General features: G+C 37.9%; 1 protein-coding gene across 1 annotated transcript in view; it reads left to right on the forward strand.

The window, feature by feature from the left end:
* The window catches only part of ASXL3 (ASXL transcriptional regulator 3), a gene marked incomplete at both ends in the record, with an annotated part of 121,976 nt that overhangs the window by 90,686 nt on the left and 9,722 nt on the right, over positions 1-21,568 (forward strand). The window contains 2 exons of the mRNA XM_082294530.1: positions 16,688-16,784; positions 17,259-17,364. Of these exons, the coding sequence (XP_082150656.1) occupies positions 16,688-16,784; positions 17,259-17,364 (203 nt within the window). The remainder of the gene's footprint in view (positions 1-16,687; positions 16,785-17,258; positions 17,365-21,568) is intronic.

Below are 21,568 nucleotides of genomic sequence, written 5' to 3' on the forward strand. Positions count from 1 at the left end.
GGAAGAGCATTTAAAACAGTAGAGAAAAATCCCAGTAATAGCTATATCTTGTCTCATCTTTACTTGTTTAATGAATGAAATTTAGCAATTTTCTTTTATGTACAGTTTATAGATACTAAAGTTAGTTACTTAAAAACTTCAGTATTCTTAAGGAATTACCTAAGTCAGGTAGTATTGCAGAAGGGCCTGTGAATATTTCACATTTGTAGCAGGTCAGTCTACTAAAAAGAAAAACATGATGCACAATTCAAAGCATTCTAAAATGGGTCAAAACCCACTTTATTCTCTTTCTTTTAATTTCTGAATCAGTGAATCCCAAAATAATTCCTGTCTCTTGGGTCAGTGCTAGTATTGCTATGCAATAACATCACAGTATCCTTTTATTTCAAGGTTGGTGCAGGTTCTGTGTTTCTGTCTTGGCCTGTTTGATTTGGGTTGGTGCTGGCACTTCCAGTTTGACTCAGTCACCTTGCAAAGATTCCTTCTCACCTTGTGTTGAGAAAAGGCACAGGGTGATGTCAATTAGTGATTTACTCTGGTTTAAAATAATAAGTAGTAATTCCGGGAGAGGTTATCTACAGAACTCCAATGCAAACCTCTTTGTTTTCATGCAGTATGAATCAGCTTAATATTTGTTCCTACAGTCTGAGCAATGATAGCAAAAGGTAACAATTGTTTTTGATGTGCAAAATTACTCCAACTCCCAAGCACATCAGCTGGAATTCTGTGGTGGAGAGTGGGTAATGAATATTGCAAAATATTCTTTTCTTTGTAAAAGACAAGAAGAGAAGTCTGGTATCTGACATTCTGAACACTTAGTACGTATCATGCTGTATATTAGTTTTATATCAGAAGAGAGTAAGCAAAGCTTGATTTACACAGTTTCTTTCTTGTAGCAATGTAACCATCTCCCTGCTTGTTTTATTAACTTCATCAGTGCTTGAGGATTATACTTGCCATTGGTATTTTGCAGAATTTCCTTCATAAAAAGACCAACTGCAGAAATTACTGCTGTGTGTATTATTTGCTTCCAGGTTTATTTTATGTTTCTTTCCATGGAATTATTGTGTAGTGGTAGTTAAATGGTTACCTTATCTTACTTAGCTGCCATTTTTGCTGATACTACGACCCTTTAGCTGTGTCCTTTTCCATTCTCTATCATCAGTAGCTTTCAAATATTTATTATTATGTTCCTCTAAATGTTTGAGTTTTACACTGAAATAGTTTTAGGGTTATGACAAAAGCATTTAGTTCAGAGGAGAACATTTGAAATTGAAGGTTAAATGTAACATATGTCATCTGCACCTAAGCAGATTTAAAAAGCTGTTAAATTGGCACCCTTGTGTGTGCAGTAATTGAAGGTCATTTTATGTCACATTTCTCCCTTTAGCTGACATTTTTTCTTCGGTTTTACTGGTTGATGTGGACAGCATGGTGTCGTAGTAATGTGCTTTATTTGTACAGCTTTATTAGGGTAGTTTTAATGCAGGTATCTTGCAGACTAGATATATATAGAAATTCCGAAGATTTAAGCTGCCTTTTCAATCAGATTCTGGGTCTGATTCCCGAGCTGAGCTAGCCAAGGGTTTTCAAACAGGTTACTACCCCCAGCTGACCCTCTGTCCTTAAGAGCAAGTTAATATTATTTTACCTAACACACCTGTATGGATGGCGTATGTGTGTATTTCACAGTCATGTATTAACAGCAACCATCAGCTTCACTTTACTGAGTTGAAAGCTGAAGCATTTTACTTTAAAATCCCAGTTGTCTTTAGCTACAGGAAAGCTACTCTTTAGCTTCCCTAGGCAGTCCACAAAGGCTCACTGCAATTGCATTGCAATCTGGCTGCTCTGATTGATGTGGTAATGGAATTCTTGTTTGCTTGTTTGCAGTAATCCCTAGAGGTCCTCCTTAGTATCAGTATGTCTACATATCTGAATAGGAAGCTTTACATTTTTGATTAAGTGTCATGGTTTTGTGTTTCTGCAGGCTTGGTCACTGTGTTTCAGAAGTGTGACATGGTGTTTTCCACCTTGCCGCATCCATGTTGTGGAAGTTCTTGTTTGATTTCTAAAGCTCTAGTTACAAGCTCTTGTCACGCTTAAAATATATCTCATCTTTAAGAACAAGTTTTGCAGAGGTGTTAGCAGAACTATTGCATTTGCTTTTGTCTGTAGCAAGGCTAAACTCAGCTGGAACATCTAGTAGGACACAGCAATGGTGCTGTGCCCCCTGAAAGCTAAAAATACAAGAGCCACAGCTGTCTCTGTAGCATCCTTTCCCTTAAGTCCTTCTGATGTGTGAGGGGCCCTTCACTCAAGGTTGTTCTTCTGATGCAGACTAGTGAAGCTTTTGTTCCCCTCTTGTTCCCTTCAAGCAAGTTTTATAAAGTACGGTGCACAGCTGTTAGTGCTTAAAAAAAAAAGAGGACTTTGAATGCAATGCAAGCCCCATTTACATTTGACAGAATTATTAGTATTTTAGGAAGAGAACTGATAAAGCGCCTCCATTCCAGTGGGAAAGTAAGTGCCTCACATAAGTGCCTTTTTAAAACACTGTGCTAGGAGCTGTGTTACGAGAGTATAACTAATGTGTGGACATAAGTGGTAACATATATGGGCACAAGAGACTGACGTGTTCCAAGTTATGAAGCTGTGAAGCATGCACTGCAGTACTGCAGTGTGTAGTGTTCCAACTGTGCCTCCCTTGCAAAGTGCACATCACATTCAGTGATGTGAGTCGGTCTGCAGGGCCTCCAGTGTTGCCACTGTAGGGCTGCACTGGAATTAGATGGAGAACAGAACATTCCTTACCGTTCTGAATCTGAAGACAGCCAGGGACTGGAAACAGGATGTTGGATGCAGGTGCAGCAAAAAGAAGAGTGAGCGGAAGTGATCCGTCCATGCTTCTGCAGCAAAAGGAAGATCAAGCAGAAGTGATCCATCCATGCTTCTGCAGCAATCTCTCCCCCTCTTCACCCTTACTCTCACCCTCTTTCTGCTTCTCCCATCGCCTTTCCCTCCCCTTACCGTTTTCCAATATATTTGTTTGGCTTAAATACAAAAGGGAAAAAAGAAGTTGAGACTTTTTTTCCTAATTATTTCACAACATTACTGTTCTTTAGACTCAAATTTCATTTAGCTTATTCTGTCTTGTGTTAAGGACATGCAGCCATTTGTTTGCATGGAAGGACAGTGTTTTCTAATGCCTAGAAAAAAGGAATTGGAGGCAGGATTTTCATTTTTGACACTCATCAAAGACGACTGACTAATTTAGATGCTTACATGTAACTTCCCCTCACATTATGCTTCTTGGGCTCAAAGGTATAAGTCTATAATTTTAATTAAAAGCTAGGTGAATAAACCCTGGCTGTTTATATCCCTTTTCCTGCACTCTCCACATAATATGAGCATTCTTGGATAATTTAATAATGTTTAACTTTCTCTAGTCATCTTACCTTAAACAAGTTCCATACATGCTTGTCTTGGTCACAATCCATGTATGTTTTTCTATTTTGCCTGTTTTCCCCCCAGGCTTATGTGTCTTTTCTAGTACCTTAATAAATACTTGCTTTTTGCTGTGTGTTCTGACATGCTGGGGTTCACTAATTATGTGAAGTATGTATTAGAGAAAAAGCTTTTAATTGTTACTTCTAGAATTTGAATGCAGTTAGAAGGTACTGTTTGCTGCATGTTTTTTTCTATTTTGCTTGGGTTTTGTTTCATTTTAAAACATGCTTTATCTTTTCATTTTGCCAGATTTATTACTTGCCTAAAATTCTTCATCTAATTTCTTGCATCTGAGCTCCAACAGATTGGATTCTATTGTCTTTTTTGACACTACAGTGTATTGGAATGAATATAGCTATCCCACTTGTCTTCTTGATTTAGACAAGGTCTAAATTAACAAGTCACATTTCATTTTGAAAACATATGTTTGCAATTCTTCAGTCTTACTCGGCATATTTCCCACTTTAGTGAAGATGGAAAAGGTCTTTGTTTCTTTCTCTAAAAGATGCTTCTTGCTTTTCTCCTCATGTCTGAAGCAATTATTCCTGTAGTAGGAGATATTTTCTTTTTCATTCTTTGATGTTTTACTTCGAAGTTTAATCTGGTTATTTTTTATAGGACTAAAGTAATACTCAGAATCACTTTCACCATCTGTCTTCAAAATCTGTCTCTTCATTTTGTATTTGAAGGCAGACTGTTTATTTTATGTCGATGATCAAGTGGGAATGACAAAGAGCTTTTCTGGTAAGGATTGATAACTTCATAATCAGAACTGAGGAAAACTAGCCATATTCTGGGTCATGTTACCCTTTGCTGTGAAAAGGTGAGACCCATGGAAGAGAGCTTATACAGAGTGAACATGAACTCCCAAGCTGAGGTACATCAGAATTGCTGAGAGAGCCATAGGATGATTTGATATCTATCCATGTCACCTCCCCATACCTGAAGTTGTGATGGCTGACTTTGTTCTGGCAGCAGCTCTTGAGTCAGACCATCTATTGCTGTCTGCTGTATTTATGTATGTATATAGTGTTGGATGTGTCTCTTACCATTCATGTATTTCTCAGTGTTAGCGTGGCTATTTTGTGGTCACAATAGCAGAAAGGTCTTGATAATTACATCTTGTCAGGAGTATTTTTCTTACATTCCTGTTTATAAACCTCCTGTTCAGAAACTCTGCCATTGTTGGCTTTAAATACATGGTAACTGACTTAAGAAAGGATGGATTTTTCATCAGTCACAGCACTGTGTAAATGTGTGCATTTTTCTGTTTGAGATGAGCCTCTGAGTGTTGCTTATCTTCAGGCAAAGAAGCAGTATTGTGGCTGTGGGTTTTTGCAAGGCCTGTCTTTTTTAAATACTCTGTGTCTTCAGCTGCATTACTTCTTCCACATCCCTACCATCTGTGTCCTCAAGACCTGAAATCATCAGTGTTTTGTATTAAACTTGGTAATTACCGACTCCTTAACTATTCATTCCCCTCCTGTTTTTGTTTTTCTCCAGTATTACACCGTGCCTTTCTCTGCACATTTCTCTTTCCTTTTTGTTTTATGTATATCAGAACTGTTGACAAGCTTTTGCTTCTCTTGAAACAAAAGACAGGCAGAGAAGAAAATGTGAGTGGTTGTTGCCCTCAAGGGGACCAGCATGTCTGGAGACCTCTTCTATAGGGTGGATTAGGGTCTGGTTCAAATTTTAGGGGTCAGAGAAGAGGCAGTGGTGTGAATGCCATTGTGATGTGAATTTAACAGACCATCCCATCTAGCTCCACACTCATAAGGCCATGCCTAGAGTACCTTGTCCAGTTCAAGGACTTTGCCTAGATAAGAGAAGAGCCAGGGGCAGTTTTACCAATGGGTGTAAAAGGACGTGACACAACCAGAGGCAATAGGTACAAACCAAAAGGCAGGAGCTTTCATAAGGACATAAAGTAAAACATTTATTAGTGAGGGCACAGGCTGCCTAGACAGGTTGTGAGTTCTCCATCCTTGGATATATTAAAAACTAATTGATTTTTATTTCCATCTGAAGTGTGTTATTATAGTTCAATAACACAAACATGTTATTACTTTCAATGTGGTTCTTCCAGGTCTGAGATAAATGAAAGGCTTGTGCCTTAACCTGATAGGTTATCTATCACACATACAGGTACTTGCTGTGGATGGGGTTTTGTGCAACCTGGCCTAGTGCAAGGTGTCTCAGGCCATGGCAGGGGGCTGGAACTAGATGATCTTTTAAGGTCCTTTCCAACCCAAACCATTCTTTGATTTAGTGTAGGAAAGCATACACTGTTTTGTGCTGGAAATTATGTGGGTTATTCCATTTCTAAAATCTAAACCAAATTTGAAAATATGGTCATGATTATGGACAGCTCAGCAGAAACATCTGTTCAGTCAACCTTTAAGCAACAACACCACCAGGGAGGCTGCACTAAACAAAATACCCTTTCATTAAATAAATACTATTAAGTCATCATCTTCAGTATTCAGCATGCCCAGTTCAGTTCAGAAGCTGTGGAAATAATCCAGAGAAGGGCACTAAAATTTTTATGCACAAGCCATAAAAATGTCTAAAGAAAAATTACTGGACTTGAGTCTACTTTAATCTACCAGAACCAAATTAAAAGTGAAGAGCGTCAGGTTTAATACAATCAACTGCTGTATTTCATGCAATAGACAACTAACCCATGGAAGTCTTTTGCATACTAAAAGTTAGTATTGATTGCTGCCACAGTTTAACTGATATAAATAGAAGATGGTGGATGCATATATACGAGTAGCAGCCACAGTTATATCAAACAGTCTGAAATATTTATGGACATTAAAATTCCCTTTCTCAGTCTTATGCCAGCTAAACTACATAGAAAACTTTTATTTGACAGCTTTCCTAGTAATTGGCTATTATGTGGTCTTTCACAAGCTTTATCTACATAATCTGTTCCTTGCAATTATCAAGGGTTAGCTCAACCTCTGCTTTGATCTGATGTTGTTACCATATGGTACCACTCAGATATGATTAAATGCTGAAAAATACAGTATCTCTGCTTAGCATTGAGTTGTGTAGCAGAAACACTACCATCAGAAGTGCAGCCATTGTTTAACAGAACTTACAGATTTTTTGTGACAACTACAACTGCTTTTCCTTTTGATCCAAGTGCATTCACACTCATTCTCTTTTATAGACTTGCCAATTGTTAGAGCATCCTTTTAGTTTGGTCCCATTTATCACAATCTCTTTGAATAGTAGTTGTATAAGTGGAAAAATGACTTTTAGATAGGTAATGGCATACTTGAACAGTCAGCACTATTCCATAGGAAATGGAGAAACTTACTCAATTATTTTCATACTAGAAATACATGCGAGCTCACTTAAAAGTATTTTGCTGATGGATAGAAGTTAAGTTTTATAATTGCCATCTATTCTTTAACAAGGAAAGCCCTAGCTGTGGATAACTCCTTGACATAATTGGTTCCCAGGTCATTAGCCAAAGTAGTGAACAGGATAATGATTGTTTTGCATTATTGTAGAGAATTCAGGCTTTCATAAGTGCAAGCAGATCTTGTTAGTTTCTGAAGAATGTGTCAGTCAGAACATGAACAGTCCAGAGACCTAAAGGAGCACATACAGTAATAAGTTCTGTTCCACTTTTTAGTATCTTATCCATTTTATTAGGAAGAACGTTCGTATGGAGAAAGTATATGGCCTTATAATACTACTACTGTCTGCAGCCATTCAGTATTTCCCAATGAGAATGTCTGTCTCTTCTGTCTCTTTCTCATTGGGCTTAATGAGAAATCTCTTCCACAGGGTTGCCACACTCAGCCTCAAGGCAGAAAGTATCTACCTTGACTTTTAACGTGCCTCAAGCTATCAACTGCTAGTAAAAAAGTTGTTCATTAATAAGGATCCTTCCAGCCATCATGAAGCATAACTGGTAGCAGATACAACGGGTTTGAGAGTGAGGGTTCCAGAAACTGAGTGTAATCTAAGGTTTTAATTGCATGCAGGCGAGCTAAGCCATTATCTTATGAAATCACAGTGTTTCTGAAGGTCATTCTGTCCAAAGCTCTTTCAGATACGAATCACGGGCTGTGGTCAGGTATATTAGACTGCATAGAGGGACTCCACTGGAAGGGCATTAAGAGGTTAGAGGCCTGGAAGCCAGATTGCAAGGACTGGCTCTTAAGCACTTTTCTTTGAAAATGGATGCTGGCAATTGGTCAGAAATTAAACATACGCAGGAGCACTTTTAGTTTTCTTTTTAATTATGATGTAATAGATGGCAATTTGATATACCATCTTGAAGTAGAAAACAAAGCAAAAAAGGACAATTTATCTTGTCTTCTCTGCACTAAGGCAAAATCAACAGTGTCTGCTCTTCTTTATATTGTCTAAAACTGGTTTTGGCTGTTCAGTGGTGGAGAATTCACAGCCTCTCCCAAAGAAATCTAGTGCTTCATTGTTTTCACTGATAGAAAGTTTTTTCCTCAGGGTCTGATCTGAATCTCTCTTGCTGCATTTCTGACTGTTACTCTTTGTTCGTTTTGGCATCTACGTGTAGTGTGGAGATTGCTGTGTCCTTGTTTCTTTTTCTTGAGAAACAGCTCATATTAATGCAGTCTTTTTAGATCTAGGACCTTAAATCTGTTCTCAGCCTCATTTATCTTGTTTGCATTTTGTATGGGTTCTGAGTTGCATCAGTCAGAATTGAATATATTACTCCAACTCAAGTGATAACACCAAGGAGAGCAAAACTCATTCCTCTGCTTTTACACAGTACTCCTGTTTGTGTTGAGCTCATCTTCTTTGCAATTGCAAGGTTGATTTATATTCAGTTTGTGAACAGTCCATCAGTACAAGTACTTTCCTACAGAGCCATTGCATAGCCACTTCGTTTCCTCATTTTGTATTTCTCTAGTTGCGTATTATACAAGAGTGTCAAACTTTGCATTTGCCACTATTGCAATGCCCTGCTTATCCCTGTTGTTTCCAAAGTAATTCACAAAACCATCAAGAGAATTCTGAATTTAGGTTGTGCATTTCAGTGTGCTCGCTCTCTGACTGATACTATTTTCAAATTACTTCCATCTTTTTATCGTGCCTCTGAATATACAGACTCCCAGTTGATAATAAATAAACAATTGTTCCCTGAGTAGTTCTTTGGCAACCTAATTAGAATTTAAATATCCTGGCTTTGCTTAAGAAAATGTTGAACAACACTGCATTGTTACGATCAAGATACACAACTTGTGCTGCTTCACTTCTATCTCTTTTATGCTGTCAGAGGGAAAATAGACTGATCTGATGTGGCCTATTCTTGACAAATCTGTGTTGGCTGTTGCTCAGCTCCTGGTTAATTTCCAGGCAGTTGTGTGTAGTGATACCTTACATGGGTTAGTGGTGGGCTTAGCAGTGCTGGGTTAATGGTTGGACTCGATGGTGTTAAAGGTCTTTTCCACCCAAATGATCCTATGATTCTATCTTGTGCTTTAACCATTGAACATATTTTCCAGAGCATGAAGACAGGTGGAAGAAGCAAGGTATTTAAACACAGGTTTCTTGGGTCAGCTGAGAGGCTAGGACTTAACTTCTTCAAAATGTTAAAGGTCCCATGTAGACTCTGGGTTGTGTCTGGCCAGAATATGTCCATATCAGTATCTTAGGACACCTTACATTATCACAAAAAAGAATGGGCTGTGTATAGGCCATAGACTTCTGAAGCTGGCTAAGTCTGTAAGTCCTTAGCTTTTCTTACACCCTTCTTTAGACACAGGTGACACTTGTGTACTATATATGTATAACTAGCATGTATGATTTTGCATTTGTACTCTTCATTTCTTCAAATTCCATCTTTTAACAATTCTGAAACAGATTCATATCTGGACATTTAACAGGCTAGACTATCAAGCCTAGATGATTTGAATGCATTTAAGTAATATTTATTGCACTCCTTGCTTGTTCAAGGTCAGTTCAGACCCTTTTGCCTTTTGTTGCAGGTATTAATTGTATTAAGCACCTCAACCCAGTAGATTTGTGGTGAAGGTTCATGCAAAAGAAAGGAAGTATGAGCATTAGCTTTGTCTCTGTATTCCTCTAGTTTTCTGCCAGTGTTGCACAGTGGGCTTTTTCTTTCATCATCTTCTTGCTTTAATGTACTTACAGAATTATTTCTCCTGGAGTTTGATGTGTCCCTTTCCAACTGTGTCTAATTTTGGCCCATTATACCATGTTCTGCTGTGGTATTCCTGCTTAGTAAGTTGACCTCGTTTCCATTCCCTACGTGCTGTGAGATCAACAGTGAGAGCCTAACTAAGACAATGTGGTCTTATTGTACAACCCCCATTACTCCTTTGCAGGAGGCTTTGCATGCCATGTGGTCAGCATTGTTTATTTAAAGAACTGTGACAGTTTTTTTAACTCCTTTTTCACTAGCACCATGTTCTTCGGGATTCTTCCAACGAATTCTGCGTTTAAGAAAGTATGCCTACTTAAAACACATTTTTTAAATTCTGTTATCATTTCTTTCTTTTCTTCTTTTATCACAAACAACCCTAATCTTTTATATTACTATCAGTCATGAATTATCAGATCATCATTTTGCCAGTTAAGTCAAAAATGTCAATTGTCAGCTAAATCTTCCAAGTCCTCCTACGTACCGTTTGCAGTTCTTGCATTAGTGTTCAGTCATCAAAGACTGAAATAAATGTACCACTTCCATCACATTATCCTCTTCTTTAACCCCTCCTTTTATAAATAAACTTATTTTGGCAGTGGATCACAGAACAGGACTTATTTGAATTTGATTTGCCCATACTATTGGGCCGTGTGTATAAGTGCAGCATTCAAATTTTGGCGAGATCATCAAGTCTGTCTATGGAGCACATTCCTTTCCTCCACAAGGGCTGTTTTCAATCACTGCTTACCTATTGCCATTTCCCTAAACCTTCTTGGGGCATCACCACATGGTGAAGATGACAAAGCCATTCTGCCATAGCACCTATTAAACCACAAGTTCATTACCAGTATATGTCTGTCACTGCTGATAAAAATATCAACCGATCCCTAGGTTCCATGATGATTCCTACAGCTTCCTTGTTGCTTCTGATCCACTCAGTCTCATGTCTGGCAATATTCTTAGAGTGAAGGTGGAGGGAGATCATGAACAGTGAAAATGGTAGGTTTTGCAGGTATCATACCTACCAACACCTTCCTGAGGTTCTTCACATGGTCTCTGTTGTCCTCGTTCCCTCATTTCAGATGATGTAGAACAAGTCAATACTTGAGCATAAAGCTCTCTGAAGTGTTTGCCTTCAGAATGTCAGTCACTAAAGTTGCTGCATCTTCAGATGTTCCACTGGCACTGTACAAGCATCACAGGTCAGGGGGATGCTGGTGCCCAGCACCAGAGCACTGCATTTTTTACAAATTCGTGTTACAAAACAGTGGTGTCTCTCCACACACATAAATAAAACATAATGTTTCCTGTGTGTGTTATAAATGCTGCTAAATTTTTCATTTTTAATATTTTGGAAGCTTTAATGCAAAAGCCTCAAAATGTATCTTCTAATATCTTCCATCTTTTGTAAATAATTTCTTTTACATACCTTTGGGAAAGTATGTGAATTACAGGATTTTTCTTCCCCCAGGATAAAATAGTTAGTAGCAATTTTTAGAAAGAGTATAAAAAATGAGTGGTACTGGACTCTTCATATGGATGAATCTTCACTTCTCTTGCTGATTTTTTGATTGGTTTTATATTTGTATTTTTGTTTGTTTGGGTTTGGTTTTGTTTGGTATTTTTATTGTAAGGCTAAGAGAATTGGGATGATTGCGCCTGTAAAAAAGATGGGGAAAAACTTCTTTGCAGGGCCTGTTGCTATGAGACTGAGGGGTAGTGGTTTTAAACTGAAGGAGGGTTGATTCAGATTGGATATAACAAAGAATGTTTTTTATGAAGAGGGTGGTAAAACCTCCTGGAACAGGTTGCCCATGGAGGTGGTAGGTGCCTCATCCTGGAAACTTTCAAGGTCAGTTTGGGTGAGGCTCTAAGATACCTGATGATGAATGTATCCCACTGATAGTTCAGTGTGTTCCTCATTGCAGAGGGGTTGTACCAGATGACCTTTAAAAGGTCCCTTCCAACTCACACTCATCTATGATTCTTGTTGAATGGCATGATACTCACACATAAGCTTTCATGTAAGAAATACATTATACTACACGAGAACTGGGTACAGTGGATCATTAGAAATTTTATAAATACATTAGGAGAATTTTGAATCATTTGAAAGAGATATAGAAATAATAAATGGACTAATTCCTTGTCTTTCAAGACTCTAGCCAAAATCAGATAACCTACCAGTATAGACCTATGCTATGGGACTGAGGGGTAATGGTTGCAGTAGTTGCTGTCTACTTACTAAACCACCAATGTGCATCTTCAGGTTGAGCTAAAAAAATAATCCCTGCCTTATTTTCAGAAGAGAATTTTCAGTGAAACTTGGAGGAAAATAATTGAAGTAGTTGTTCTAGAAAGGTTACTCAGTTCATTTTGATAAGAGTGTTTGACATTTGCTTTGTAATGCAAATAGATGCTGGGTTTTAGCAGATACGTTTTGGGGTTGGGTGGTTTTTTGTTTGCTTTCAATAAAAAGAGGAACTTTCAAAAGCCATTGTGAATTCTGCATGAAAGTATTAATTAGAAAACATAATTCTAGCATTGTGCTTAATCAGAAAAAACCAGAAATTTAAAGCCCAACAGAATAAAACATAAACTTTCCAACAAATGTTTGTTGTTCCAGCTCATTAACACACTGTCTCTGTTGGACAGCATTTTTTAAATACCATAAAAATTAACAGTGTATTTAAGAACTGCTTTATTGGCATGTTTCTCCAAATTCTAATTTAGAGCTAGTGGTTAATTGTGCTGTCTCTATCATCAGAGCTTAGAGAAGTGAATACACTCTGTGGCTTCAAAATTTCCCCTTTAACTTGTTGGCTCAGGTGAAAATGCATTCTCCAAGTGAAGAAAGAAAAGATTTCAGTAGAGGTTGTTAGCTATCATTATAGAAGGATGACCTCTTAGTCCTTCAAAGTTTAACAGAGCATAAAATATATGTCAGCCTGATTTTGCATGATAGCATATTGAGAAAATGCATAAAACATCTTTGTTAGTTTTGTTGTTTCTGATGGACAAACAAAAATACAAATATAAAACCAATCAAAATACTAGATGTAAAATTACTTGGGTTTTGTCTGTTCCAACTTGTTCAAACTCTTCTTCACTGTGTAGAAATCTTTAACTGAACTGAAAATGGCTAAACGATAGAACTTTTTGTTAGTTTAGTTTGGATAGTAGTACCCACTTTCTGCTTAGGGCTTTATTCTTTCTATAACATCATCAAAATTTCTGTTTCATTCACTTTATCTCTTTGGCCATTATGAGTTTCTTTAGCATTTTTGTCCTCATCTTTTTCTCTTTGAACTTTTTCTGGTTGAATAAGTTCTTCCTGTTCCATTCCCAGCAAATGTTTTCTTTGATCTCAAATCCCTAAGCAAATTTGGGGCTGCACAACTTTTTATTTCTTCCATTTTGAATATTGGTATCCATATATGTACCAAGTCTAGATAATGATGTCTGCTTTCATACATTCCTCTATAATGTTTAAGCATGAAATGTTTCTTTCATGTGTTTTAATAGATCATTGTAAACTTCTCCTCTAATTAATTAGTGTTTTTCCACCTTCTGTATCATTAGGTGCTCTTGTGTTTAGATTTTGGTTGTTACAGCTACATAAATCTTCCATGAGTTATGTGGTCCCATGAACACAGGTCTCTGGAAAGGCTCTCCTCTGCCAGTTCATCAGAGGCAATGACTATCATGAAGTCAGTCAATGACTTCATGTTTAGTTTGTTGTTCTTACATTTCTTAACCTAAGCATCTTTAACATCCCCTTTTCAGTCTTTTGGACACAGTTCCCCAGTATTTGTAAGCTGCCATGTGTATCTGGTTTTTGATACAGTTCACAAATGGACAAATGGTTATTCCATTGTTAGTTGACCTAGAATTTTTTTTCCTCTTAGGTAACAAATATAATTCTCCCTTTTTGCTATTCGTTCAGGAGTTTGTTTCCCTTTCCTTTTTTTCTTTTACTGATACTTACTACTTGGCATTTTTTTATGGTCCACAAGAGCTAATGACCTTTACCCATGACCTTGCTAACATTTGCTTTCTATTCTGAAGTTCCAGCCTGTGCTTTTTTCTCAGGTGAACTAGCTCACATTTAAATTTGTTTGGACCTTTTTCTAGTATTTAGCTCTGGGCTCACCATTTCTTTTTGAAACTTTGTAAGAAATTTGGGCCCAGAAACTTGGCACTTTTTTCCAAAGTATGCTAGCCAACAAAAATAAAAGGTGGGGTAACTCTTCCTGCAAAGCTTGCTTTTCTCCTGTCCTTACAACAACAGGGTTACAATGGAGCTAATACTGTTCTTGTATTCACGTGGCAATATAACTTGGCAGTCTTTATATATGCTCTTCATTTATGCAGTCTGGTGAAATAGCTCGATCATACTTGGCTGCCAGTTCATATTATGTTTAATGCAATCTGATAGTTGATTGCTGCTGACAAGTGAAAACCTCTTCCCACCTATTGTGGTACATTCCAGCTTTGCATGAAATCTAATAGTCGTGTGACCTTAGAATAAGTTGGATAATATTTCTCATTTAACAGAAGATTACTGTCCACAAATCATTACTTTCCTATGAGATCTTTTGATCTGGCTGGTGATACAGCTACACTGTTTGCCATCAGCTGAGCCATGGAGTTTCAGGAGGTCCATACCTTTCAGACACAGCCTGCAGTTAAATGTGGCTAAATACTGTAATATAAGAATTTCATGTCTGTATGACTCTTTTCTGCAAAATACTGCCAGGCTTAGAGACAAAATCTTGAATTTAATGAAGATTGAGTACAACCTACGCTGACATGTGGGTGTTTCCATTTCATCTCCTTTTATATTGAAACTTAAGGTAGCTTCAACACCTTTCTTAGAGGAACAGTTGTTTATTTAGTAATTTGTGATTCTTTTCTTTGTGGTTTTGCATCTGACCTTTCTAGAAAATTGTGTAAGTGCTGGTTTTGACCATGTACTGGTTTGTTTGTTCAGGTGCAAGAGGGACTGGTATTTAAAAATCCCACTTTAAGGTATTAATTGTGGAATTTAAGTATTTCTGGTAAAGCTCATTTGTGCAGGAAGAAGATGATATGTCATAGTACTTTGATTTATACAATAAGTACATGTTCTTTATGGCCTTTCTCACCTCACTGGTTTTATTTTCTTGCTGCTTCTGCTGCATGTTTCACTGTTTCTTTCCAGTTTTTCTTTAGTTTCAGCATTAGTCATAGCCTACCTGTAATTAATATGCATGTGTTCCATAACCCACATCATGAGATGTATAGAAACGTTACATATCCAGCCCACTTAAATCCAAATTCTATGACATGTTGGCAAAACAATGCCATAATGTAGCAGGAAAGCACAGGCGGCAGTATTGGAGGTTCATATCCTGCTGAGGAACTCTGTACCACACACATTTTCTTGCTGGAATCAAATGCCTTTAGCATTACCTACTTTTCAGAGTCCACGCTTATTGCTATTTCTCTGTTTACTACTTCCCATCTTTCTGGTTTATTCCTCTGAGATAATTGTGGGATGGGATGTTGTTGCAGCGGGGATTACTGCAACAAGCATATATCAAACCAGGAGTCCCGTGGAAAGGAAATATATATGGACAGATTTGTGGTAGATGTTTCAGAGATGTTTATTTCTCCAGCCGCATGGCCGGGGCTCTGCTGAGGAACTGCGGCAATCACGGGACCCGAGGGTCCTTGGCCACCCCGGGGAACACAAAACAACCAAGGGGGAACGAGGCTGACCAGGGGCAGGGAAACCCTGTGCCTCCCCCCCAGGGCCCATCTCCCAGGGCTGCATGGCAGGGGGGGAGACCCCAGCAGGATGTCACTAGGCAATGAGTAAATTAGCAAAGATTCTCAAAAAAGGGCCTGTATTATTACTGAAATGTAGAGCTCTGTGAGGGAACTACATCGAAATATCATTCAATGTTTCTGGCATGCCTGTGTATTTGTGGCTCCTATATGAAATAGGCACTAAGAACTAGAGGGTATTACTTAGCTAAAACATCTGTTAATATGCTGGAAAACATGCTGGATTTTACTGCTAGATTACAAGTAGTGTTGTCAAACACTTATCTCTTACTGACCTTGAAGGATGTAGAATAGTGGGAGTGTTTTTTCTAGCAACATTACCTCTTCTGCTGCTTCCTCTCTTTTTAACTTGCTAATTTGTTTTTATTGTCTGTTTATTATGCTAGAGGTGGTACCCACTGCTAATTTGTTTCATATAGTTACTTTTTTCAATTATTAGAATTCCTTTGGAAACAGACATATCCTCACAATCCTGAAAATATACTTTAAGTTTTATGGTAAAAGCTCAATAGTTGGATTGCTTTTAAAAATTATTGTAGAAAATACTGTGATTAGGACTTTTAATGTCATCTTATCACTGGATATTTGACAGATGTAGAAAATAAAGATAATTCTAATGTTCTTCCACAGTTCTCACTTTTGATGCCTATAAAATTATGAGTAGAGCTGTTTTCATTTTCAGTGCTGAGTTTACATCAGTTCTTTTGTTAAGGATGTCTGTCATCCACTCTGGCCAATACAGCTTATGAGCTAACATGAGTATTAGGTTTGTTTAGAAGCAGCAAAGTTACTGTCTTCGTTGCATTTAATTAATTTGTTTTGTACCATATTATAGGCAGATGCACAAGTACAATAATGATCTCGATTTTTGATTGTACAATGCCTCTAGACACAGTCTCAAGACAGGGCTGTGATTAAAGCACATCCATCAGTTGTAAACTGAGTTATCATCAGTAACACTTATGACTGAAGAGAGCACATTGATGCTGGATTAGTTCACTTCCACTTACAGTAACAACTATGCTGAAAATGCTATTTTAGTAGTAGTCATTTTCTGTTCCTCCCACTGCCTACACTTCCCCCGTTTCCCCTAATTGAAACTGTTTTGATGTGATCTTAGCTGATGCTGTTTCTGACACTATCTTCTGCTACCACTGGCTTATTTTCTAGATGGGAAGCGATGGAGTTTTGCGCCTCAGTAACTCTGCTCTAAATAATGAGTTCTTCGCATATGCAGCACAAGGGTGGAAACAGCGACTGGCAGAAGGTAACTCTCTGCTTGCTCTCAGGTTTGCCCAAGGTTAATTGCTTTTATGAAGAATGCTTCTTTTTCTACATTTGAGAAATACTTTTTGAATGGAAACTGTAATAGACCAGTAATTCAGCAAAAGAGAAGTTGCTGATTCCATTTTGAATTTAGAGTACATTTTTGCAGTTTGCTGTGGCAGCTTATTTTGATAGTTAAAGAAAAAAACCCAAGTATTTCTGTCACTGTCAGCCTCCTAAACATGAATGCATGCAACTAAATCCCGCCAATATACCTTTGAAATACTGATGTAATACAGTAAATTAAATCTTTCTGTGTCACTCTCCCTTTTGGTTGTCATTATTTTTGTTTGGCATTGTTGGATGACTGTGTCAGAAATCACTGTATGTCATCACTGTATCTGCAGTTTATAATTACCCATATTAAGCTAATCCTTGACAACTTTTATTCAATATGTTAGTATTTGTTTTTTAGGAGAATTTACACCAGAAATGCAGTTGCGCATCAGACAAGAGATTGAAAAGGAAAAGAAGACAGAACCTTGGAAAGAAAAATTCTTTGAAAGGTTTTATGGTGAAAAGTAAGTACTGAAGCAAATAAAAGGATTTTTTTATATTTTCTTTTAGGAGGAAATGAAAATATAATTCTATGCTTCACATAGCACGGTCATATGCTGTAAAACTTAATAAAGCAGTTATCAAGAGCAGTCATTCCCCAATATAAGAAGTTGTGGGTAGAATTATAGTCGTGTATCTGCACTTGCATTACAATTGCATTTTTAGAGAGTCATAACTCATCCATAAAAATTCATTCCAAAGAGAGCTTAAGACATAAGCATGTGAATATTTTTTAATTATCTTTTAAAAGATAGCATTAGGGCAATTCCTCCCTACTGCAAAATATAAATACAGCTTCTACAGATGAGAAGACCAGTAGCAATATTTCAGTATGTTTTAATTTGTTTTATTTTTCCTAAGCTAGTTGCAAAGTTACTAAAATCAAATAGAGATTTTTTTATTTTTTGACTGAGATGGCCCATTGGCCTGAGAAGAATATATGATATAGAAGAAATACTAGCTAGGGACAAACAGAAGTGACAATGACTAATCTAATTTTAGAAGTGAGACACAAAGAATAAATAAATATCTTTAACTGACTAAAATTAAATATAGTACCACTCCAGGTGCACAACTGGGGTGAGTCAGCACAATTTCATTGATGATGATATGAGATGGCACTCTTTAGCAGGTGAAGATTCAGTTCTTAATTCCATTTTTTTAAAAAAAGCAAAATTTAAGGAGATTCACATCTTCTTAAAATCCAAGAATTTTCCTTTTAGAAGTTATTTTAAGAAGTTAATTTATCAATACTTAGAATTATATATCTGTTTTTAAAAATACTAAGAATTTATTATAAAGTATAAACTAGCTATTTAAAAGTTACTGATTTTTTCTTTTTATTTTCAAGTATTTTTTAATTATATCATAGAACCACAGAATGGATAAAGTTGGAAGGGACCACAGTCATTCATCTGGTCCAAGCTCCCTGCTCAAACAGGGTTATCCTAGAACACATGGCACAGGATTGCCTTCAGGCAGTTTTCCAGTGAGGAAGACACCACACTCTCTCTGGGCAATCTGTTCCAGTCCATGGTCACTGCACAGTAAAGTTCTTCCTCACATGCAGAAGGAACTTTCTGTGCCTCAGTTTCTGCCTATTGCCTCTTGTCCTATTGCTTGGCATCGCTGAGGAGAGCCTGGTTCCATCCTCTTGACACCCTCCCTCCCTTTAGGTACTTATAAACATTGATAAAGTCCCCTCAGTTGTCTCTTCTCAAGGCTGAGCAGGCCCAGCTCACTCAGCCTGTCCTCATAACAGAGATGCTCCAGTCCCTTAATCACCTTTGTTGCCCTCCCCTGGACCATCTCCAGGAGCTCCATGTCTCTCTTGTACTGAGAACTGGACACAGCACAGAACTGGACACAGCACCCCAGGTGTGCCTCACTAGGGCTGAGTAGACGAGTAGGATCACCACCCTTGACCTGCTGGCAATGCTGTTCCTAATGCTTCCAGGATACCATTGGCCTTCCTGGTCACCAGGGCACCCTGCTGGCTCAGGGACAGCTCACTGTCCACCAGGACCCCCAGGTCCTCCTCTGCAGAGCTGCTTCCCAGCAGGTCAGCCCCCAGCCTGTGCTGGTGCCTGGGGTTATTCCTCCCCACGTGCAGGACCCTGCAGTTGCCTTTACTGAATCTCAGACAGTTCTCTGCCCATCTCTCCCATCTGTCAAAATCCTTCTGAAGGGCTGCACAGGCTCTGGGGTATTGGCCACTCCTCCCAGCTTTGTGTTGTCAATGAACTTGCTGGGGAGGCATCTGCCCCTTCATCCAAGTCATTGATGAGTAAGTTAAACAGTACTGGGCCTAGTATTGAACCTTGGGGGACACCACTAGTGACAGGCCTCCAAATACACCCCATGACAAAGATTACAACCTGGTGGGATCTGCCATTTCAGTCATTTCTCAATCTACCTCACTGTCTACTCAATCAAATTTATGCATTATACTTAGCAGAAAAATCGTGCAATGGAAACCATCATCACGTAAGTTGTCTTAGTTTTGCTGTCAGATGTTTTTCACTTAAGAAATCCAGGGCACAGGGAACCCTTCATATAAGTGATTATCTTAAAGATTAACAAAAACGTTTCTGCAGTAACAGTACTACTGCTCACAATCCGCTGCTTTGACCATTGGGAAATGTAGTGAAAATGAGGCAAGAAATGGACAGATCCATTTTAGTATTTTATTTTGTGCACCCTTGCTAGATGCTTTGCCCCAGTGTATTTTTTCTACAGTATTTCATCTTTACATATAATGGAAATTCTAGGCTCTGAATGTGTCAGACTTCCTTATTGTAAGGTGCTTAATTTCTTAGTAAACAGCTTTGAGACTTCAGTTTAGTCCAGGTGTTGATCCTTTTAGTATCAAAAAAATACTAGTTGGGTTTTCAGATAAAGAACATAATGGCTTTTCATTATGCATGTCAAGAGAAGAGTCAGTGACTAACCTTTCACAGAGGAAAGGGCTGTGTAAGATACTGGTATAGGGCATTCCACAAGAAGTAGAATATTAGCAGCAATGCAGGAGTTCCTAAGTCAAAAATGACTGTCACATGTACAGAGAATGATGCTCATAATTCTGCAGAGCCAGCTGTCCTGCTGTGCTGGCTGAATGCTGGATACCATAGTGGTTGGCAGATAATTGCTCAGTCTGTGATGATACATGTCATTTGGTTTCATAGGTTTCTGACATCAACATTGTTATGCAAAATGTCATATTGCACGTAATTTCCATTTTGACTGAAGTATTGAATCTGGTGCTCCCTGCCCTTTCCCCTGCTTGCATTGTTTCACTTGCATTCTTCTGCTTGGCTGTTCTGTAGGCAGATCTACTTTGCTGACTTAAGTCCTTTTCCTCACTGTTTACTGACTGAATAGTAGCTTTTGCTGTGGCTTCCACCTTGTGTTGGTTCATGGGCCAATCCTGATCAGTGATCCTTGTGGATCCTTTTCAACTCAAGATACCCTGTGACTCTCTGATTCTCTCACCTTTTCTCACTTTGGTTTTTAAACTATCATTCAGTATGATTGGGCTTTGTCTCTTTTCAGCTGTGTTGATTTGACTGGAGTAGCAGAATTTGTAAGCTTCCCCAAGCTATTTCTCACATGCACTGTCTGCAAAACTAATCTGTCTTGCAGGCTAACTTGCTCACTTTACAATCAGAGTAGTATTTTTGCTCTGACTTAAGCGAATTTGATCTTCAATATTTCATAAGTAAGTTCAATTTTTACCTTCTGCTTTGAAAAGAACCATTAATACATACGGAATCTTTGTAAACATTTTTATACCCTCCACAGTTGATGGCAATCAAAGCTTTTTCCCTGTTAGCTCTAAGTGTTGCATCTTGTGTTTGCTCTTATCTGTACCCAGGCTGTTTATCATGGCACTGTCTGCTGTAGTTCACTTCCATCCATTTTTGTTCTTTTTCTACTTCCTCATGTTTGTTCATTTTTCCTCTGACTTTCTTCAAAATATAAAAACTTACTCTGCAGTCATTTATCTGGGATCAGCTGATTCATGCTGCTAGAAATCCACATTCTTCTGGCTTGTTGCCCCAAGATTGCAAGGGTTATACTCTATTATATTAATATATTATTTCTTTTCCCACTTTGAGAGTTACATGTCAGGATAGTACTACCAGCTAGATGAAAGATTTTATGGAGAGGTAGACCTCCTCCAAATTTTATTGCTCATTTAATCCTTTTCTTACTTTGGTTTTTTTTTCCCCCAGTACTACCTATCACAGCACTAGAATATCAGCATTCATATATCCTTGAGTAGCTGTTTGGGTTTTTTTACTGGATGACTGAGTGCCCTTACTTTACCAGTTGAATCATGTCCTTAGCACTTTCATTGAAATCTGCTTGCTGCTGTGCTCATAATTTTGTGCTGTTTTGCAAACTTTGGGTGTCTTTTTCTCTAAGGGAAAAGACAGATCAGCTGTTTATTTTGCAATCTGAGATTGCCTTAAATATGCTGATCTTGAGCCTTCTTCTTTAGAAAGCTTTTTTCTTTACTGCAGTCTCTTCTTCAACATAGTAGCATTTCCAATATTGAAAAAAACGGTTAATATTCAGTACGTGTTCTGCTGGCCCTAATCTACTTTATCTTATTTTCCTTATAGTTCTTTATCTTCAGTTTGTTACTAGAATGTGTGTATTTGT

Source organism: Coloeus monedula (genome assembly GCF_965178545.1).
Source record: "Coloeus monedula genome assembly, chromosome: 1".
NCBI lineage: Eukaryota > Metazoa > Chordata > Aves > Passeriformes > Corvidae > Coloeus > Coloeus monedula.